Genomic DNA, 18,050 nt, shown 5'->3' with positions numbered 1-18,050 from the left:
AATAAATCATGTTAATGAGGTCGACCAGAGTTTATTTTCAGTCTGTTTTTTATGTATCGCCATTTGGATATGTTTATGTATTCACAATAGTTTGTAAACATTTCACATCAGTAATAAAAGTTTTTTTTGTTTCATAACCCTGTCTGCTATTCTTCAGTAATTACGATGCGATGTATCAATATGTGCGTGAACAAAATTATGCTAATGAGGTCGGCGCCTTCTTGGATTACAAGCGGTAGTTTTTCCTGGCCGTTTCGACTTGCACTGATCACGGTTACTAAAAATGTATCCGTGCATTGATTACAATATTTACCATAGTTTGTAGTCAATTTCAGTGAGTAATACAACTTCATTCGCTGACATAAAACAAGTTTTATTCTTGAAATTCGACCCTGTGTCTTAGTGTTCCCACAGATCTTGACCGAGTGCTCACGTTTATTGAAACCTTGCATAAATCAAGAAATAAGTACGTGTACAAAGTGTACGAAAGCATTCCTTTATTTGACCTTATCATACGATCACAAAAACAACTTTTTAAAATCTTTTTTGGGGTGGTCCTCGGGTAAGCGCCCACCCCCAATTTTTCCCGATTTTGTACGTTCAGGCCCCTGGGCGCATGCCCGGGGTAATACGGTATATTTTTTCTCAAAACTGCGACACCTGGATAATAGCGAAAGATGTACCCGGAAATTTTGCCAATACCATTAAGGACAAAAAAATTCAAGTTTCCATCGTCTACTCCATGCACTCCAGAGTACAATATAAAACATTCAACAACTAAGATTATGATGAAGCTCTTGACCTAGACTGTTTGCCCAAAGACCCTAATATTTTTAGCTCCGCTGTCAACAAAGTCGGCACAGCGGAGCTGTTCATATTACTGATTGTCTGTCGTCGTCATCAACTTTACAATTTCAACTTCTTCTACGAAACTGCAATTCAGATTGTTTTCAAATTTGATATGCAAGTACCTTGGATGGTTCTTTCTCAGATTTGTTCATTTCATGTCAAAATCTCAAATTTTCTATTTTTGGTGAATATTTTTGTTATTGGTAAAAAGTGATATTTTTGACTTCTTGTTAAAAACCAAAAGTTTAATTGCTTTGATATTACATATATAGATACTACATGTAGACCTTTCTCAGATTTGTTTATTTCGTGATGATATCTTTAATTCTCTAATTTTGGTGAATATTTTTGTCATTTTTGGTAAAAAGTGATATTTTCGACTTCTTGTTAAAAAAACCGCAAGTCCAATTGCTTTGATATTACATATATAGGTACTACATGTGGACCTCTCTCAGATTTGTTCATTTTGTGATGATATTTTCTATTCTCTAATTTTGGTAAATATTTTTGTAATTTTTGGTAAAAAGAGATATTTTCGACTTCTTGTTGAAAACTGTAAGTCCGATTGCGTTGCTACTATTCATATTGTTCATTTTTGACTCCCATGTGCGAAGCACAAAATGGGAGTCTTTGCAGTTAGTGTGTCTGTATGTGTGTGTGTGTGTGTGTGTGTGTGTGTGTGTGTGTGTGTGTGTGTGTGTGTGTGTGTGTGTGTATGTGTGTCCGACTTTTCCACTGCTATCTCAAGAACCATACATCGGTTTTTGATGAAACTTGGTGCATAGATGCTCTGGGCCAATGCGCAGATTTGATTAGGTTTTGGTAAAAATCCATGCTCGTTAATTACCTAATTTGCATGATAATTAGCTAATTTTTAGCTGTTCTATGACTGTTCCACTGATATCTAAAGAACCACTCATTGGATTTTGATGAAACTTGGTACATAGATGTTCTGAACATATGCGCAGATTTGATTGATTTTTGGTAAAAATACGTACATATTAATTACCTAATTTGCATGATAATTAGCTATTTTTTAGTGGTTCCATGACTTTTCCACTGATATCTAAACAACCACTCATTGGATTTTGATGAAACTTGGTACATAGATGCTCTGAACTAATGCTAGGTTTTGATTAGTTTTTGGTAATAATCCGTGGATACTAATTACCTAATTTGCATAATGATTAGTCAATTTTCGGTTTTTCCACTGATATCTCAAGTACTAATCATCACATTTCAATGAAACTTGGTACATAGATGTCATACGACACTGCACAGACCTGATAGTTTTTATGGTAATATCAGTACATATTAATTACCTAATTTGCATAATTAATTAATTTTCAGCATTTGATATAAGTAGTTAGCATTACATTTCAATGAAACTTGGTACTTACATACTCAAGGACTATGCAGAGATTGATTGTTTTCGATAAATATGTGTGCATATTAATCACCTAATTTGCATAATTAGTTAATTTTCAGCTTTTCCACGGGTATCTCAAGTACTAATCATCGCATTTCAATGAAACTTGGTACATAGATCCTTTAGGACTATGCAGAGACCTGATTAGTTTTAGGGTAAATAACTGTGCATATTAATTACCTAATTTGCATAATTAATTTTCAGCTTTTCTACTGATATCTAAAGTACTAATCATCACATTTCAATGAATCTAGAATTATGCAGACCCAATTAGTTTCCGGTAAATATTTGTGCATATTAATTACCTAATTTGCATAATTAACCAATTTTAAGCTTTCACACTGATATCTAAAGTACCGTAAAAACTCCAAAATTTCGACCGGTTTTAAATAATTGGTGTTAGAAATGTGACGTGTTTTTAGAGTCAAAATTAAGGTGCATTTTCGGACGGTCGAATTTTTCAGAATAGAAATCAGCAAATGAAAAAATGGGGATGATAGACAGTGTGCTTCATTAGTTTTTAAAAAATGCAATGTCCGTCAATTGACGTAAACTTCCTCATGTTTCACGGTAAAAGCAAAGGTCGTGGCAGAGTTATAACTCAAAATCTAAACAAAGTCATCAATCAGTGAGTATTGTGATAAGCAAAACAAAACATCAAGACGCGGAGAAGAGGTCAGCACAAAACTAATAGGTCAAAAGACAAAGCTGTCTCGCACTACCTAGGAAAACTTGCGAATGTTCGAAGTACAGGTACCCATTGGACAAAAGATGCATGGAAGTTTAGCAAACTATCTCCCCGACCCAGTGCAATGTATCCGGTTAGAATCAAAGCTCACGTGTCCCTTATTTGAGGGACCAAATTCTGCCGTAAATTCGCCCTTGGATTAAAAAATAAAATGGGATTTAAGAAAATAAAATGGGACTTTTAAGGTGTATTTTGGCGTCATTTTTCGGACATTTCAATCAATCCTGCCGGCTAAAATAGAGTCTAAGTTTTACCGTAGTCATTGACGTCTGTCTATTCAAGAGTACACGTGTATGATTTTTATCGTGACTAGCGTGAGCGGGTAAGCTTCCTTTCGAGAATGAGCTGTTATCATTGTGAACAATGTTAAATTATTCTTCAGATGACCAGTTTATTTTTTAAAAACAACTAATTTTTTTATTTAAAAAAAATCATGCCGTTTTCGCATCAAAATCCAAGCCAAAATCTCTTCCGCATTGCGTTCAATAACATTAACATATTTAAATAAGCTATGGTAATTTGAACACGTTGGCATCATCCAGCTTTTTGATTGGTTAATTAGCGATTTGACCTATTTGACCTAAGAGAACATGGCGGATATCCTACAGCATCAAACGTTTATACAAGACCGGAATCATTCGCTTACGATGAAACTAAGTTGACTTTTATTTGTATTTCATAACCATTCAACAAATTTATTTTGTGTACATTATTATAATCACTACTGAGTACAGTAATAATCAACAATTCAGAAACGCAGCATGCCGAGATTTTTGTGTTCGTTTTTATTTGAAACTTCGTTTATTTAGAATATATTTTCGTTACCAATAAAATAAAAATCTCTCAGTCAATCAGAAACCCGGATTCATGCCTTCGAGGAAGGTCCCGTTTGAACGCTCACATCGGTTTTTTTTTTCGTTTGGAGGAAAACTAAAACTGGTCGCAATTTTCGAATAAGAATGAGTCGGCAATTTTTAGTGGAGTCGAAAATTTGGAGGTAAATAAAACACCGAAACCCGACAAATAAATAGGCGTCCGAATTTTTAGAGGGGTCGAAATTTTGGAGTTTTCACGTTATTCCATTTCAATGAAACTTAGTACAAAGATGCTCTAGGACAATGTACAAACCTAATTAGTTTGGGGTAAAAATCTGTTCATATTAATTCCCTAATAAGCATAATAATTCATAATTTTTTGGTTCTAATCACATTTCAATTAAACTTGGAGACATAGATTTTATGTTACATTGCGCAGACCTCATTAGTTTTACACTCAAATCTGGTCATATTAATTTTCTGATTTGCATAATTAGTTTTCAGCTAAGTAATTTCGAATTATATTTAATGTGTCTCCAATACTCTCGGCACATGGGAGTTCTTTCTAAGCTTTCTTTGATCTAATGATGTCTTCAGTTCTTTAATTGAAATGTGCATTGCTAACAGCGGAGCTATCTCAGCCGATAGGCTGCTTGTTTCTATATTTTGGTCACTCCGAAAAATAATTATTTTTGTGGATTGAATTAATAAAAAGATTATATTATGTACATTGAACACAATGAGACCCTGAAGTGTCTGACTAGATGGCATTTATACTTTACCTGCGATGCATTATTTCATGTTTTACACATCTTGTCAAAAATTTGTTTCATTTAAAAAGCAGTTTTTCAGACATGCCTGGTTGACTCATAGCCATGATGGGACACATGGACATTCCAGTATATATTTACAGTGGCGTGTGATTGTCAATGACTCGTTTCTTTCTGCTATTTTAGGTTCATTAAAATGACTCTGTCACACAGCCATAAACACCTGGATATCGTCTATCCTGCAGGAGTCAAGGATATTACACATGATTTAACCAAAGATGAACTTATTAAGAGACTCAAGGTAAAAATTCAGTCTATTGCAGAAAGGAAACGTGTCTAATATCATTTTACGTTGCCCGTACCATCACAGATGGAAGGCAAAGGTATATTAATGGAAAAATTTCTGTCTGGCGTTGTCGTCGTTGTCGTTAATCATTATTGTGTAACACAATAACTAATTCTATTCCAGACTTTATCAAACTTGGTCACCTTATTCATCAGTATAAAGTCTTCCCTGAGTATGAACAACAGATGTCCTGTATGAAAATATCATGCAAAAATTGAGAAATTTGACTGTTTCGACTTGACTGATCACTGATTATGCACATTCAAATTTCACTGATCTCAGTGGAATTATGCTTTGTCTGTGTTCATTGATGCAAATCATTTATCTTGTAATAATATCATTCTAGTGTATCCCAAATCCCATGGGAATAGTAGACTAGGTTTCAAAACCAACTCATGGAGAGAGTTTTTGCACAGTCTGATACACATTTACAAATCTACCAATAAAATCTTTACAGAAACCAAGATGTCAGAAAATCACTCTTCACTGGACACCAACTAACTATTTAAGTTGATTTGCACACAAGGCAGAGCTTGCAACATGTTATTTATAGAAGGCGTTTTTTACTTTTCAAATAATACAGTAATCATACAATGAATATAATAAAGCAGTTCATATTTGGTCACCAGAGTCAACTTTGTTTTTAAAATATTTGTCATTAATATGAATGATTAGTCCCCATTTGAACTTACATGGGTTGGAATTGTTCCACCAGTTTAGAGTATATAGACAATTACCTATCTATGTGGAACTACAGACAGTTTCCTCAGATGTTTATTTCACTCATACAAATTGTCGCTTGTGTTCTTTTGCAACTTTTGTGAGACAGTATGTCTCATGAGAATAACAAACCTGGGACATAAAATTAAACCATGAGGTAAATGTTTGATGGCTGCTGAGAGCACATATTTATAGGAACTTTGTTTAATTCCTTAAAACATAGTTGAGATTTCTTGTTTGGCCAATTAATTTTAGGTGTCTTGTTGGAATTAGAATTATGGTAAAAGATTAGGCAAATATGATACTATCAACCTTAACCCTACGCTTCAATATCAAAATTTGGCTAAATCCTAAATCTTCACATCTTTTTTTATGGGATTTAAGTACACCAAACTTGCACTTTAAATAATGCAATTGTGTGTATGTACATTCTTTACTCCATATATTCTCTTTATCAATCATACAGGCTCTTGCCAGATTCTTCCAAGATATGGATCAGGAAGAAGAGAAAGACCCATATGAACCATTAGCAATGTATATTGCAAGTGATTTCTTTTTACTTCATGGTAGTAAAGATGTTCGCCTCTTGGTGGCTTGCTGTGTTGCTGATATTTTTCGTATATTTGCTCCAGAAGCTCCATATAAAACTGCTGAAGAACTGAAGGTAAGATAAGTAAATTGATATAGTCATTTTGTTTATAGCTTCATTAACTTTTTAGTCCCCATCCATCCGTCCAGTGTTTTCATCTAGGCTGTGCGATTGCGCGATTCGCGCAAATACTTAAACTCAGCGCCGCCAATCAAAGGAGGACGGGGGCGATCATTGCGCAAAATCGATCTTAGTACCACTCCCAGCCACTCCCCCAAAGAGACAGAACACATGTCTGACACACACTTTTTGGACTGAATCATTAACATAGCATGTGTTGGGCATGAGTAATATTGCAAATGCAACATTGTATACCCTACGCGTGGGAAGTTAATTGCTTCCAGGGCAGTAGTGTGCGTGAATGCCCACGTGCCTGGAATTGTTTTACATCTTTAGATGTATATTCCATCAACACTCTTCCAAAAAATGTTGCCTTCCTGGTTGATACTAGTACGTGATGAATAAACTCTTACGCGTTATTGCGTGTGTGTTTTTTGTTACATTTTATCAAGTAGATTTCATCAACACTCCTTAACCCTTTTCCGATCAGTGGAGTTTCAGGCTATCAGGTTAGTCGATGAAAAACGGTTATGATTCAATGCACTCCAGTAGCCAGCATCTGTGCATGCTATCCTGCCAGACATTTTTGCAAAAATAGGCCATAGTTAACAGACTGTATTGACATCAGTTTTCACATTTTTTGCAATCTGTTCACATACACACTTCATTACCACCATGGACAACAATTTCTCAGTTTTATTTCAATACAAATTTTTACTGTCGTTAAGTAACAATGTTTTGCCCTTTGTACAGTTTCAATAAACACGTGTTAAGGGGTTAGCATACGTTTAATGTGTTTTTTTTTCAATATTTTTTTTAATTTTAAATTATTGATGGTTATGACAGTATCTATGACTGTGCTTTTATTCTAAACAAAAACTCCATTTTATAACGCTTATTTTGACGTTTTTTTCTATTTCAAAACATTGCCACGTGTGATTGTTTGCTCACATTTGCTCACTTCTCTTTTCAGAATATTTTCCAGTTTTTAACAAAGCAGCTTCGTGGTTTGGACAATATTGAAGGTCCATTTTGGAAGCGTTATTTTTACCTGCTTGAGAATTTAGCTATGGTTAAATCCTACAATATTTGTATGGAATTGGAAGAGTCAAATGAAATTTTTACTGAACTTTTTCGTGCTTTTTTTTCTGTTATACAGTAAGTATGTGCTGAGCGTTTCACTACAGAACAGAAAAGTTTGCTAGGTTGCCTGCCAGGTCACCAGCTAGGTTGCCTGCCAGGTCATCTGCTAGGCTGCCTGCCAGGTCACCTGCTCATTACGGGAACAACCCATTAAAAAAATGTACCCCACTTCCTCACTTGGTTATCAGTTTATGATCAGGACATTAGTCTTATTTAATTAATTATAAAGATTGTTATCTTATGCCACATAACAATGTGTAAACAAATGTGTACTGACTAGAACTACTTTTAGACATCGATTGACGTGCCAGTTTAGAAAATCATGTGGAGTGTGCGTTTGTGTTAATATATCACGATCGTACAGAAATCATACACATTTTTCGTGATCATTTAAAATAAGTCTTAGAACATAACGTTTCGACCACCCTGGAAAAGTCACTTCCGTGTTACTGTCTGCGTGGATTTGTCGTACTTTGGGAACTGCCCATCGATTCGCTCCATCAACTGCCTCGATGATGTCTCCCTGTTCATATGTGAAAGTGGCCATACTGATACAATTACGGGAAAAATTAACAAATCATGTACGTTTCTACAAAGTTTGACGAAATGCTGTAACTGAAAATTCAACTAGACACCAGTTGTTTGCATATCCCTACGCGTAAGAGTGAAGTGAAGAGGCTTTTCCAGATTGAATACTTACTCATGTTAAAATATGACGATAAAGACAACTCCAGGGAGCTCTAAACTAAAAAACATTTTCAACAGTATATGTTCATTGTCATAATATATAAAGAACTCATCATGAAGAACAAAAAAATAGTTCCACGTGTAAGAAAGTATTTATGAGTACTTCATCTCGGGCATTGCCTTCTAATCTAGCTTATCTAACTTTTTGTTTTTGTTTTTGCTAGGTCACCTGGTAGGTTGCCTGCAAGGTCACCTGGTAGGTTGCCTGCAAGGTCACCTGGTAGGTTGCCTGCCAGGTCACCTGCTAGGTTGCCTGCCAGGTCACCTGCTAGGTTGCCTGCCAGGTTGCCTGCCAGGTCACCTGCTAGGCTGCCTGTCAGGTCATCTGCTAGGCTGCCTGTCAGGTCACCTGCTAGGCTGCCTGCCAGGTCACCTGCTAGGTCACCTGCTAGGTTGCCTGCCAGGTCACCTGCTAGGTTGCCTGCCAGGTCACCTGCTAGGCTGCCTGCCAGGTCACCTGCTAGGTTGCCTGCCAGGTCACCTGCTTGGCTGCCTGCCAGGTCACCTGCTAGGTCGCCTGCCAGGTCACCTGCTAGGTTGCCTGCCAGGTCACCTGCTTGGCTGCCTGCCAGGTCACCTGCTAGGTTGCCTGCCAGGTCACCTGCTAGGTTGCCTGCCAGGTCACCTGCTAGGCTGCCTGCCAGGTCACCTGCTAGGCTGCCTGCCAGGTCACCTGCTAGGTTGCCTGCCAGGTCACCTGCTTGGCTGCCTGCCAGGTCACCTGCTAGGTCGCTTGCCAGGTCACCTGCTAGGTTGCCTGCCAGGTCACCTGCTTGGCTGCCTGCCAGGTCACCTGCTAGGTTGCCTGCCAGGTCACCTGCTAGGTTGCCTGCCAGGTCACCTGCTAGGCTGCCTGCCAGGTCACCTGCTTGGCTGCCTGCCAGGTCACCTGCTAGGCTGCCTGCCAGGTCACCTGCTGGGTTGCCTGCCAGGTTACCTGCTAGGTTGCCTGCCAGGTCACCTGCTAGGTTGCCTGCCAGGTCACCTGCTGGGTTGCCTGCCAGGTCACCTGCTAGGTTGCCTGCCAGGTCACCTGCTAGGTTGCCTGCCAGGTCACCTGCTAGGTTGCCCGCAATTCAAAGCAATTCAAATCCACTCAGTCCTCTCTTCTCACATAGAAAGAAACAAATATCCTGAACAGTGACTATACCATACCTTCCCCAAAGTTTTGATGGGTCATTAATATTCAAAGCTACTAATTGTCGACATTTCATGGAGTCGCTAAAAAGTTATAAAATAGCCACAGAAAATTGTGTAAATTAGCCTCATCATTGCAAGGAAATTGCAAGAAAATGCTACATGATAGATAAATTGGGGGGAAAATATTTTGCAGGGAAAAACACTCGAAAAAATTCACACTGAATCTTTACAATTCATACATAAATCTGTAAACAATCCTTAGTAATCTACAAGACATTGTTTGTTATACAGAATGGATAGTCAGATAAATGCATCTGTAGTTGTGGCTGTATTGATTGGCATTTTGGTTGAAATAGATACAAGTATAAGAGTGGGGTAAATAAGATTTTATATTTTACAGTACAGCCTATATGGATAGGATAGTTAATGTAAATTTTGTAATGTTTTATTTGGAAATATACATGCATTTTGGCAGTACAAATTCTATATTCTGCAGCAAAAACAATTTCAACATACCGTTAAAATCCTATTATAAACCGCGGTTTATATTACAATGTATCAAATAAAAAATTGGGATCAACAGCTCAAGTTCGGGGTGCGGTTTCTATTACGTACATATTGCAATCACTAAATGGGCGTGGTCATTTTTTCTGCACAACACATGCACAAAACCAGGAATACACCGTACAATCTCTTGAATAGAAGTCGGTGAAGAGTGAAAGGCCTTACTTTGGTTCTAAAATAGGCGTCTTGAAATGTTGGAAAATCAAAAGTATTTTTTTCCCACATCTCTTGCACAAAACAAACAACACACCGTACAATCTTTTGAATATAAGCGTAACTCCAATTTAGTTGTCAGGGAAGAGTGACAAGTGTCGCGTCACATGAAAAAAAATACTCAGTAATGACAGTATATTTAATGTAATATGCATTTATTTATTTTTTAATTTTCTTCGTAACGGAAAGTATATTCTGACACGAGTTTCAAATAAAAACAAACATTAATGCATTGCTTAGTAGAAAATGATCATGGTACGGCACTAAAAAAGTACGGTACCGTGGGTACGATAACGCAATCCGGCCATGCTTCGGCTCACAAGTGAATAACTTGCTTGTTTTCGAAGTGTTGAAATTGTTGATTATTACTCAGTAGTGATTATAATAACCCACGAAAAAAAAAAATTCGTTGAATTGTTATCAAATGCAAGTAAAATTCAACTTAGTTTCACCGTAAGCAAATTATTTCGATCACACGTAAACGATAGATACGACATCCGCCATGTTGTTTGAATTCATACGAGACGTTACTTGTCCGGATAGGTCAAGTCGCTAATTAACCAATCAAAATGCTGGATGGTGCCCACGTGTTCACCTTAGTTCATTTAAATATGTTAATGACAGGTCACAGACTTCATGGTGAACGAAACGCGGAAGTGATTTACCGATAATGTAGTGCGATCTTTTGGCTTTGATTTCCATGGGAAAACGACATGACTTTTTTTTTAAATCAAGAAATTAGTTGTTTTCGAAAGATAAACTGAGCATTGAAAAAGAATTTACAGTTTTTCAGTGATAACAGCTCATTGTCGAAAACTTGCGACACACGGACGTATTCATATAAAGAGTATAGACAAAAGTAGGCACGTTGTCGAAACAAATGAATAGCATTAGGAACAATGTACCAGCTGGTTGAAACAAAGTCAGTCACGGTCTTGTTGAATTGGGGGTGCGGTTAGTAATAGATACTTTTCATGTTCATATTGAACTCTTCAATACTGAAGCCGAAATCAGGGGTGCGGTTACTATTAGGTATGCGGTTTATAATGGGATTTTAACGGTAGTTGTGTTTCCTTTGCTTCACCACATGTAATTACAAAAATTGGGGAAATCACAGAAGATCCTTGCTAGATGCCAATCTACAAACATCTGAGGGATTGCCTGAATCATTATACAAGGCAATTGTGTTAAACCTTTCAATATATTGCTGTCATTTTTTGAGTAAATTTGTGTTTTTTTAGTGATGGTCATAGTCCTAAAGTAAGGAATTTTATGCTGGATGTCATGTGTCCATTGATAATGGAGAATGATTCTGTAGCCCAGGATCTATTAGATGCTATTCTCATTAATTTAGTGGAACCAAACAAGGTAAATATAAATACAAATGTTTGTGTGTGCTTTCTTTAATCATGAACATCACGTCCAATTGACTTGCAGCCCAAATTGATATGGTGAAACATTGTCTGTTGCCATGGAAATGTCTTTTATAGTGGCTGTAGATGTAGACTTTTGCCGAGATATGTGAAAACAATCTTGTTTCTCATTTTAGAGTGATAATTGCCATGCCTACAATTTGTGTATTGATTTAATCAAGAGAACTTCGACTGCATTGGAACCATTTTTACAAGGAGTAAGTACAACCCAATTGCTGCAATCTATCTCAATATTATTAGTCCCATACGAAATACCAAAACTGGGACTTGTGTAGACCTAACTTGCATGTGTGCGTGTGTGCGTGCGTGCGCACATCCGTCAATACATTTCCAAAGAAATGGAAAATGACTGTCATGCAAGTATTCTAGCCTTTTATTAAACCACCTTAAGCTTACCACAATAATTTATATTGCAATTTTTTTTTTATTTAGTTTTTCAACAACATGTTGATTCTTGGGCGAACATCTGAAAGTGAAGTATCTGGACATCTATACGAATTAATCTATGAACTTAATTTGATATCTAACAACGTCTTGTTGTCTGTACTACCGCAATTAGAATTAAAATTAAAGGTGCGTATTGACTGTTTGCTCTATTGGAAGTGAATATACACTAAGAATTGCATTTATTTTGACTACTGTAATATACTTTATTTTTAGCTGGAATTTATTTTCACTGATTTTTTGACAAGTTGAATGTAAAATACAGAAGGAATATTCGCTGGATTTTATTTTCACTGAATCATTCCTTCAGTGAAAATAGCGAAAATTAATTCCAAGTGAAAATGAAGTACTGTAGAATACTTTATTTTCGCTTGGAATTTATTTTCGCTATTTTCGCTGAAGGGATGATTCCGTGAAAATAAAATCCAGCGAATATACTTTTTTTCCTATATTTTACATTAAACTCATCAAAAATCAGTGAAAATAAATTCCATACAAAATGCCCAAAAAGCCTTTTCAGCGAAAATTAATTCCAGCGAAAATAAAGTATTTCACAGTATTTTACAGTACATCATTTCCAAATTATAATCCCTGGTGGCACACTATAGAATGTATGATTGTGAGTTTTGCTAATGTTTGTAATTTTTGCAGTCGCATCTGAGTATTCTTTGTGTTTGTGATCAGTCTCAATTGATGTTATATATTTTTGATTTGATGTAATGTTGATGATTTTCACAAAACTTGTCTTTTAGACCACAGAGGAATGTTCAATGCTACAAGTTTGAGAATATTTATCCCTAGTGAAATGATATCTGTTTTACAATAACATGACAACCATATTTGAAAACACTTTTTTGGGGTATTGCTGATCAGTTAATTGTAATGTTTCTTCTTGTAGACAAATGATGAAACAGAGCGCCTTGCAGTGACAAAATTACTAGCCAGGATGTTTTCAGACAGAGAGTCTGACTTAGCTGTACAAAATAAACCATTATGGAATTGCTTCCTGGCCCGGTAAGTATTTTGTTATACTCTGAAACCAAACGACTCAATAATATTGTTCATGTTTGAGAGGTGTTCAGTGTTTGATTTTTGCCTTGCCAGTAGTGTCGTGTAAATGAAGGGGAAGGTATAGTAAGGGAAAGATTTGGGCAGCGTTGTTGTTGGCATGACTTGTGGGTGTGATAACTCAAGTAATTTTTACACAATCTTTTTCAAATTTATATATGTTATAAACAAACATGCCAAGTTCGATGTTGGTGTATTTTGCTTGCATAATTAATGAGAGATGCTGCTGATTGGTCATTGGGGACTGTGGTTAACCATTATATGATAGTGTTGTACTCGGTTAATAGTCCTCATTGTTCAGTGAGTTACGAACTAAGTGCAATATGTTTTGTAAAGTTGCTACTGTAGATGTACAATAAGATATATCCTAGCAATCACATAAAATAATTATACTATAAATTGCTGTAAAAGCATATTCAGTATTCTTCAGTGCAATCAGTTTTCTAAAATTATTACTGTACAATCAGTTATATCCTATTAAGTCACATAAGATAATTATACTATAAGTTGCTGTAAAGCATATTCAGTATTCTTCAGTGGAATCAGTTTTCTAAAGTTATTACTGTACAATCAGTTATATCCTATTAAAGTCACATAATATAATTATATTATAAGTTGCTGTAAAGCATATTCAGTATTCTTCAGTGCAATAAGTTTTCTAAAGTTATTACTGTACAATCAGTTATATCCTATTAAGTCACATAATATAATTATACTATAAGTTGCTGTAAAGCATATTCAGTATTCTTCAGTGCAATAAGTTTTCTAAAGTTATTACTGTACAATGGGTTATATCCTATTAAGTCACATAAGATAATTATACTATAAGTTGCTGTAAAGCATATTCAGTATTCTTCAGTGCAATAAGTTTTCTAAAGTTATTACTGTACAATCAGTTATATCCTATTAAAGTCACATAAGATAATTATACTATAAGTTGCTGTAAAGCATATTCAGTACTCTTCAGTGCAATAAGTTTTCTAAAGTTATTACTGTACAATGGGTTATATCCTATTAAAGTCACATAAGATAATTATACTATAAGTTGCTGTAAAGCATATTCAGTATTCTTCAGTGCAATAAGTTTTCTAAAGTTATTACTGTACAATCAGCTATATCCTATTAAGGGGTTAGCATACGTTCGCTGGTTCATTTTTTTTGGCCTCAATTTACAGATTGAAACATACATTTTAGGGAAGAGTAGGAAATCAAACGAGCGGTGCACCGCGGTCATTACCGCGGTGTACCGCAGAACGCCGGGGAGAGCCGCGGACTTATAATAAGGGGTCTCTACCGCTGTACCGGTCTCTACCGCGGTCCTCGGTAATGTGTGAAATACGTACTTAACAGTTTCTTTGTGATTCCACGAGTCATTGTTTTAAAATCCGATGCTGTAAATGAATACGATATGTGCACTTGTTTAGTATTTAGTACATGTATTTAGCGTAAATTTCCAAAGTGATGCGATACAATTTTTCATGGTACATGTATAGGTATACCTTTATTACACTGGAATAAAGTTTACAATTGAAAAGAGGACGATTTACAAAGTTTCAGCGTATCCAAGCCGTATCCTGGTTCTTGATTGATTTGCCAGTATTGTGTCACACTCCAGAAAAAATGGCCAGCAAACGAGAAACGGGCGAACTAATCAAAACAGGTCAGGCTGTCTGCATTGCATTGACAATGACATGATTATTTTCTGTTTCGATTCATAAATCTTGCCTTGCGCATGTATTCTTGGTTGACAGAATATTTTTTAAACAAAAGACGTTATTTTTCTGTTACATGTTCGTGTTCCATGGTACTCGTGAGTGTGAAAGGCATTTTGAATGAATAATTATTGAGTTTATGATACCGTACGATAACGCTAGCTGGCTCGATTAGAATTTCATTGCATGTGAACCGCTGAGGTCATTGCCCGTTACTGTGCCAACCGCACGTAATTCAAAAGCACCTGACGTTGTTTTTTTTTTTTTTCACTGGAAATGTAAGCAATACTCTGCGTTCAAAGTACGCTACCCCGATTTTGAAATTACAGTAAATTGTAACGCATGGATTTTATTTACATGAAATTTAGGGGTGATCTCATATTCAAACACCTGGGTCAAACCTGGGTTAACCTGGGTAAACCCGACCTGCCCTATTCAGACCTACTAGACCTACAATATGCAAATTAGTAGTAGGTTTGAACCTAACCTCCAGATTAACTGCCCATTAGCGCCCCCACTGAAAACAAACAACAGAGAACAAAGAAGACAGACCTAGGGAAATCTAGGTTTTTCTTACAATACTGTTTCAGCCTGGTTTCAGTAGGAAAAAAAATAAGATGTATACTATGGAGCTTCATGTTCATACTGAGTGTTATATTTTGAAGTGTTAAGAATTACAGCAGCAATTTTTTTTTTCTTTGCAAGTCTTGTACATGTAAATGCTAATAAACACAAACTTGCATTTGTTTCACAAATCTATTTACATCATGTCATTTATAAGTGTGATGAAAATTATATTCATTTATTTCTGTGATTGGTAATAATAATCAGTTTCCCACAACTTACATTTTGGTACAAGTCAATACAATTATTATTGTTATTCAATTTATCTGGAATTAATTACAGACGTTATGGTTTGTTATATTTTGTCATTAAATGTGAATCAAGTGATACCATAAACCCTCTCTATTGGTAAATAATGTTTGAAACAGAACAGGGAAAAGATGCACTAGAATTGTAATGAGCAGCTTCTTAGGATAAATTACTTACGTTATATATATATTTGGCATTGTCAGTAAAATATGTTTATCCATGGAGCGAACTGGTACATTTTGTCCGCAATAAGTACGGTCAGTTTTGTGTCCATGTCAGTTCATAAATTCATAGAACACATTTTTTGGTTAAGTTTGTAAAGTCTGTGTGACTGTGAGTTATCAAAATATGATGAAAGTATTAAATCGATAATGGCAACATTGTTTTCTACGAAGGCATCTGAAAACCACAGTCCCTCTATCACTGTGTCAAAACTAAAGTCGGGGCTAATGCTACGACTCCGGTGCTACGACCACTGTAACATTGTCAGCTGACGGCATTGCGGGGAAATTACGGGTATTTACCGCTGCCGATATCTTACTTTTCTGTGACAAAATGCACACATTTCGAACCCGCGGTTAATTAAAAATAAACGATTATTTTAGAAAATACATCAAAGCACAGTGCCTTGCGGGACTGTGGGCGAAGTAGGCAGCGAGGTGTTGTTTTAAACACCGCAGAAAATCATGCACTCAAGGCAGCCATCTTGGCTACCTCAATCAGAATTTCCCCTTGTCACCCAGCATGCATCGATTGCAATGTCGCAATGTGCACTGTGTCGCCTTGGGCGACGGTCTTAGGTACAAGGCACTCTATGAATAAGGTATTTTCAGAGGTCAGGGTTCGTTTTTTATAAGCAGTCTCGTCTGCAGATGAATAGCCGTAAATAATCAGCGCGAGTCCATTTAATTTAATTTTCTGTTTTGATACTTCGCGTCACTGGAAATTGAATAAGAAAAACTGCAAATAACCGATGTGCAGCAAATCGAAATAAATTTTTATGGCGTACGCTGCATTTGTTTTTCTGGATTTTGCGATGCCGCACTCCTGAAATAACTGTTTGAAAATTGAACGCGCAACAGTAGTAAAGGCTTGAACACAGTAGCGTAAGTCTCAAGTGCAACTTTGTATCAACAAATGTTCGTCTTTTGATACTTATTAGCTGTCAGAGACACATATCAATTGTCCAGCCCAATGAAAAGTCTGATTCACGTCCTCTGCTCAATTTGCGACTCGAGCATAACAGTTTATCAAAACAAAACAATTTATTCGGCACGCTGATCACCAATATATAAAAGAGTGTTTTTTTAGGCAAGGCACACGGTAAAATGACTACTGTACACCAATAAATCGACACATTTTAGCGACAACTATCTAGTCTTCAAAAAGCAATGTAAACTCTGCTAATCCTAAAAATAAACAACAGCTTGAATGAGGTGTGAATGAGATCGGTTCGAACCGCAGTTTTTATGCAAATTCGTGCGGTCGTCCTGAACCGCACTGTCTATTGTTTAAACTTCCAAACCGTAAAACTGGGTTTTGTTCGGGCGGTTTAGCGCGGTTTGGGTTTTCGTAGGTTTGACCCGCATGTTTGAATATGAGATCACCCCTTAGTATATTTCAAAATGATATAGATGTCAAACCATAATTATTATTATTTGAAATGTTGTTTCTTGACTTGACTTTTCTGGCTTTAATGTTTTGTGTGTGCGCGTTTGTTTACAATATCATTATCAACAACAGTTATTCAGTGGCCCCGTCTCTGAGGCAGTAAGTCGCGGTTTCGACTAAGTCGCGTAGTTCGATGGCTCCGAACGATTGTATTGTGTTTTGCCGTCAGTTTTAAAGTAGAAAAACTAAGTCTGGTATTATCGCGTATTTAATTGCCCGCTCAATCAGTTGGAGGTGACAACTTAACACCTACAGACCGTCAATTACTGAAATAGAAAGGGTGATAGCAGCCTGAATCGAGGTGTCGACAGGGGTATAAAAAATAAGTTTGCGTAATTATTGCAAAGGCAACGCATTATCAAGTCGGCAAAGTTGAAATATTCACAGCCAGTACGTAAACAATGAAAAACAAGTTTGCGCAATTATTACGAAGCCAACGCATTATCAAGTCGGCAAAGTTGAAATATTCACAGCCAGTACGTAAACAATGGAAAATAAGTTTGCGTAATTATTACGAAGGCAACGCATTATCACGTCGGCAATGGTGAAATATTCACAACCAGAATGGTAACAATTTTTACGTAGGCAACGCAGAGCCAGTAAAAATTTGCGTAATGGGATGTGTATAATAAAAAGGTCAACGCGTGGAGCGCGAA

At 36.5% G+C, this 18,050-nt stretch overlaps 1 protein-coding gene across 1 annotated transcript in view; it reads left to right on the top strand.

Moving 5' to 3' along the window:
• The window catches only part of LOC102803664 (sister chromatid cohesion protein PDS5 homolog A-B-like), a 112,285-nt gene that overhangs the window by 5,759 nt on the left and 88,476 nt on the right, over positions 1-18,050 (top strand). The window contains exons 2-8 of the mRNA XM_078011793.2: positions 4,798-4,912; positions 6,144-6,341; positions 7,360-7,544; positions 11,435-11,561; positions 11,743-11,823; positions 12,059-12,199; positions 12,969-13,084. Of these exons, the coding sequence (XP_077867919.1) occupies positions 4,808-4,912; positions 6,144-6,341; positions 7,360-7,544; positions 11,435-11,561; positions 11,743-11,823; positions 12,059-12,199; positions 12,969-13,084 (953 nt within the window). The 5' untranslated portion in view covers positions 4,798-4,807. The remainder of the gene's footprint in view (positions 1-4,797; positions 4,913-6,143; positions 6,342-7,359; positions 7,545-11,434; positions 11,562-11,742; positions 11,824-12,058; positions 12,200-12,968; positions 13,085-18,050) is intronic.

The sequence above is a fragment of the Saccoglossus kowalevskii genome, chromosome 4, assembly GCF_978046115.1.
Source record: "Saccoglossus kowalevskii chromosome 4, keSacKowa6.1, whole genome shotgun sequence".
Taxonomy (NCBI): domain Eukaryota; kingdom Metazoa; phylum Hemichordata; class Enteropneusta; family Harrimaniidae; genus Saccoglossus; species Saccoglossus kowalevskii.
This window is presented reverse-complemented; position numbering and strand designations above follow the sequence as displayed.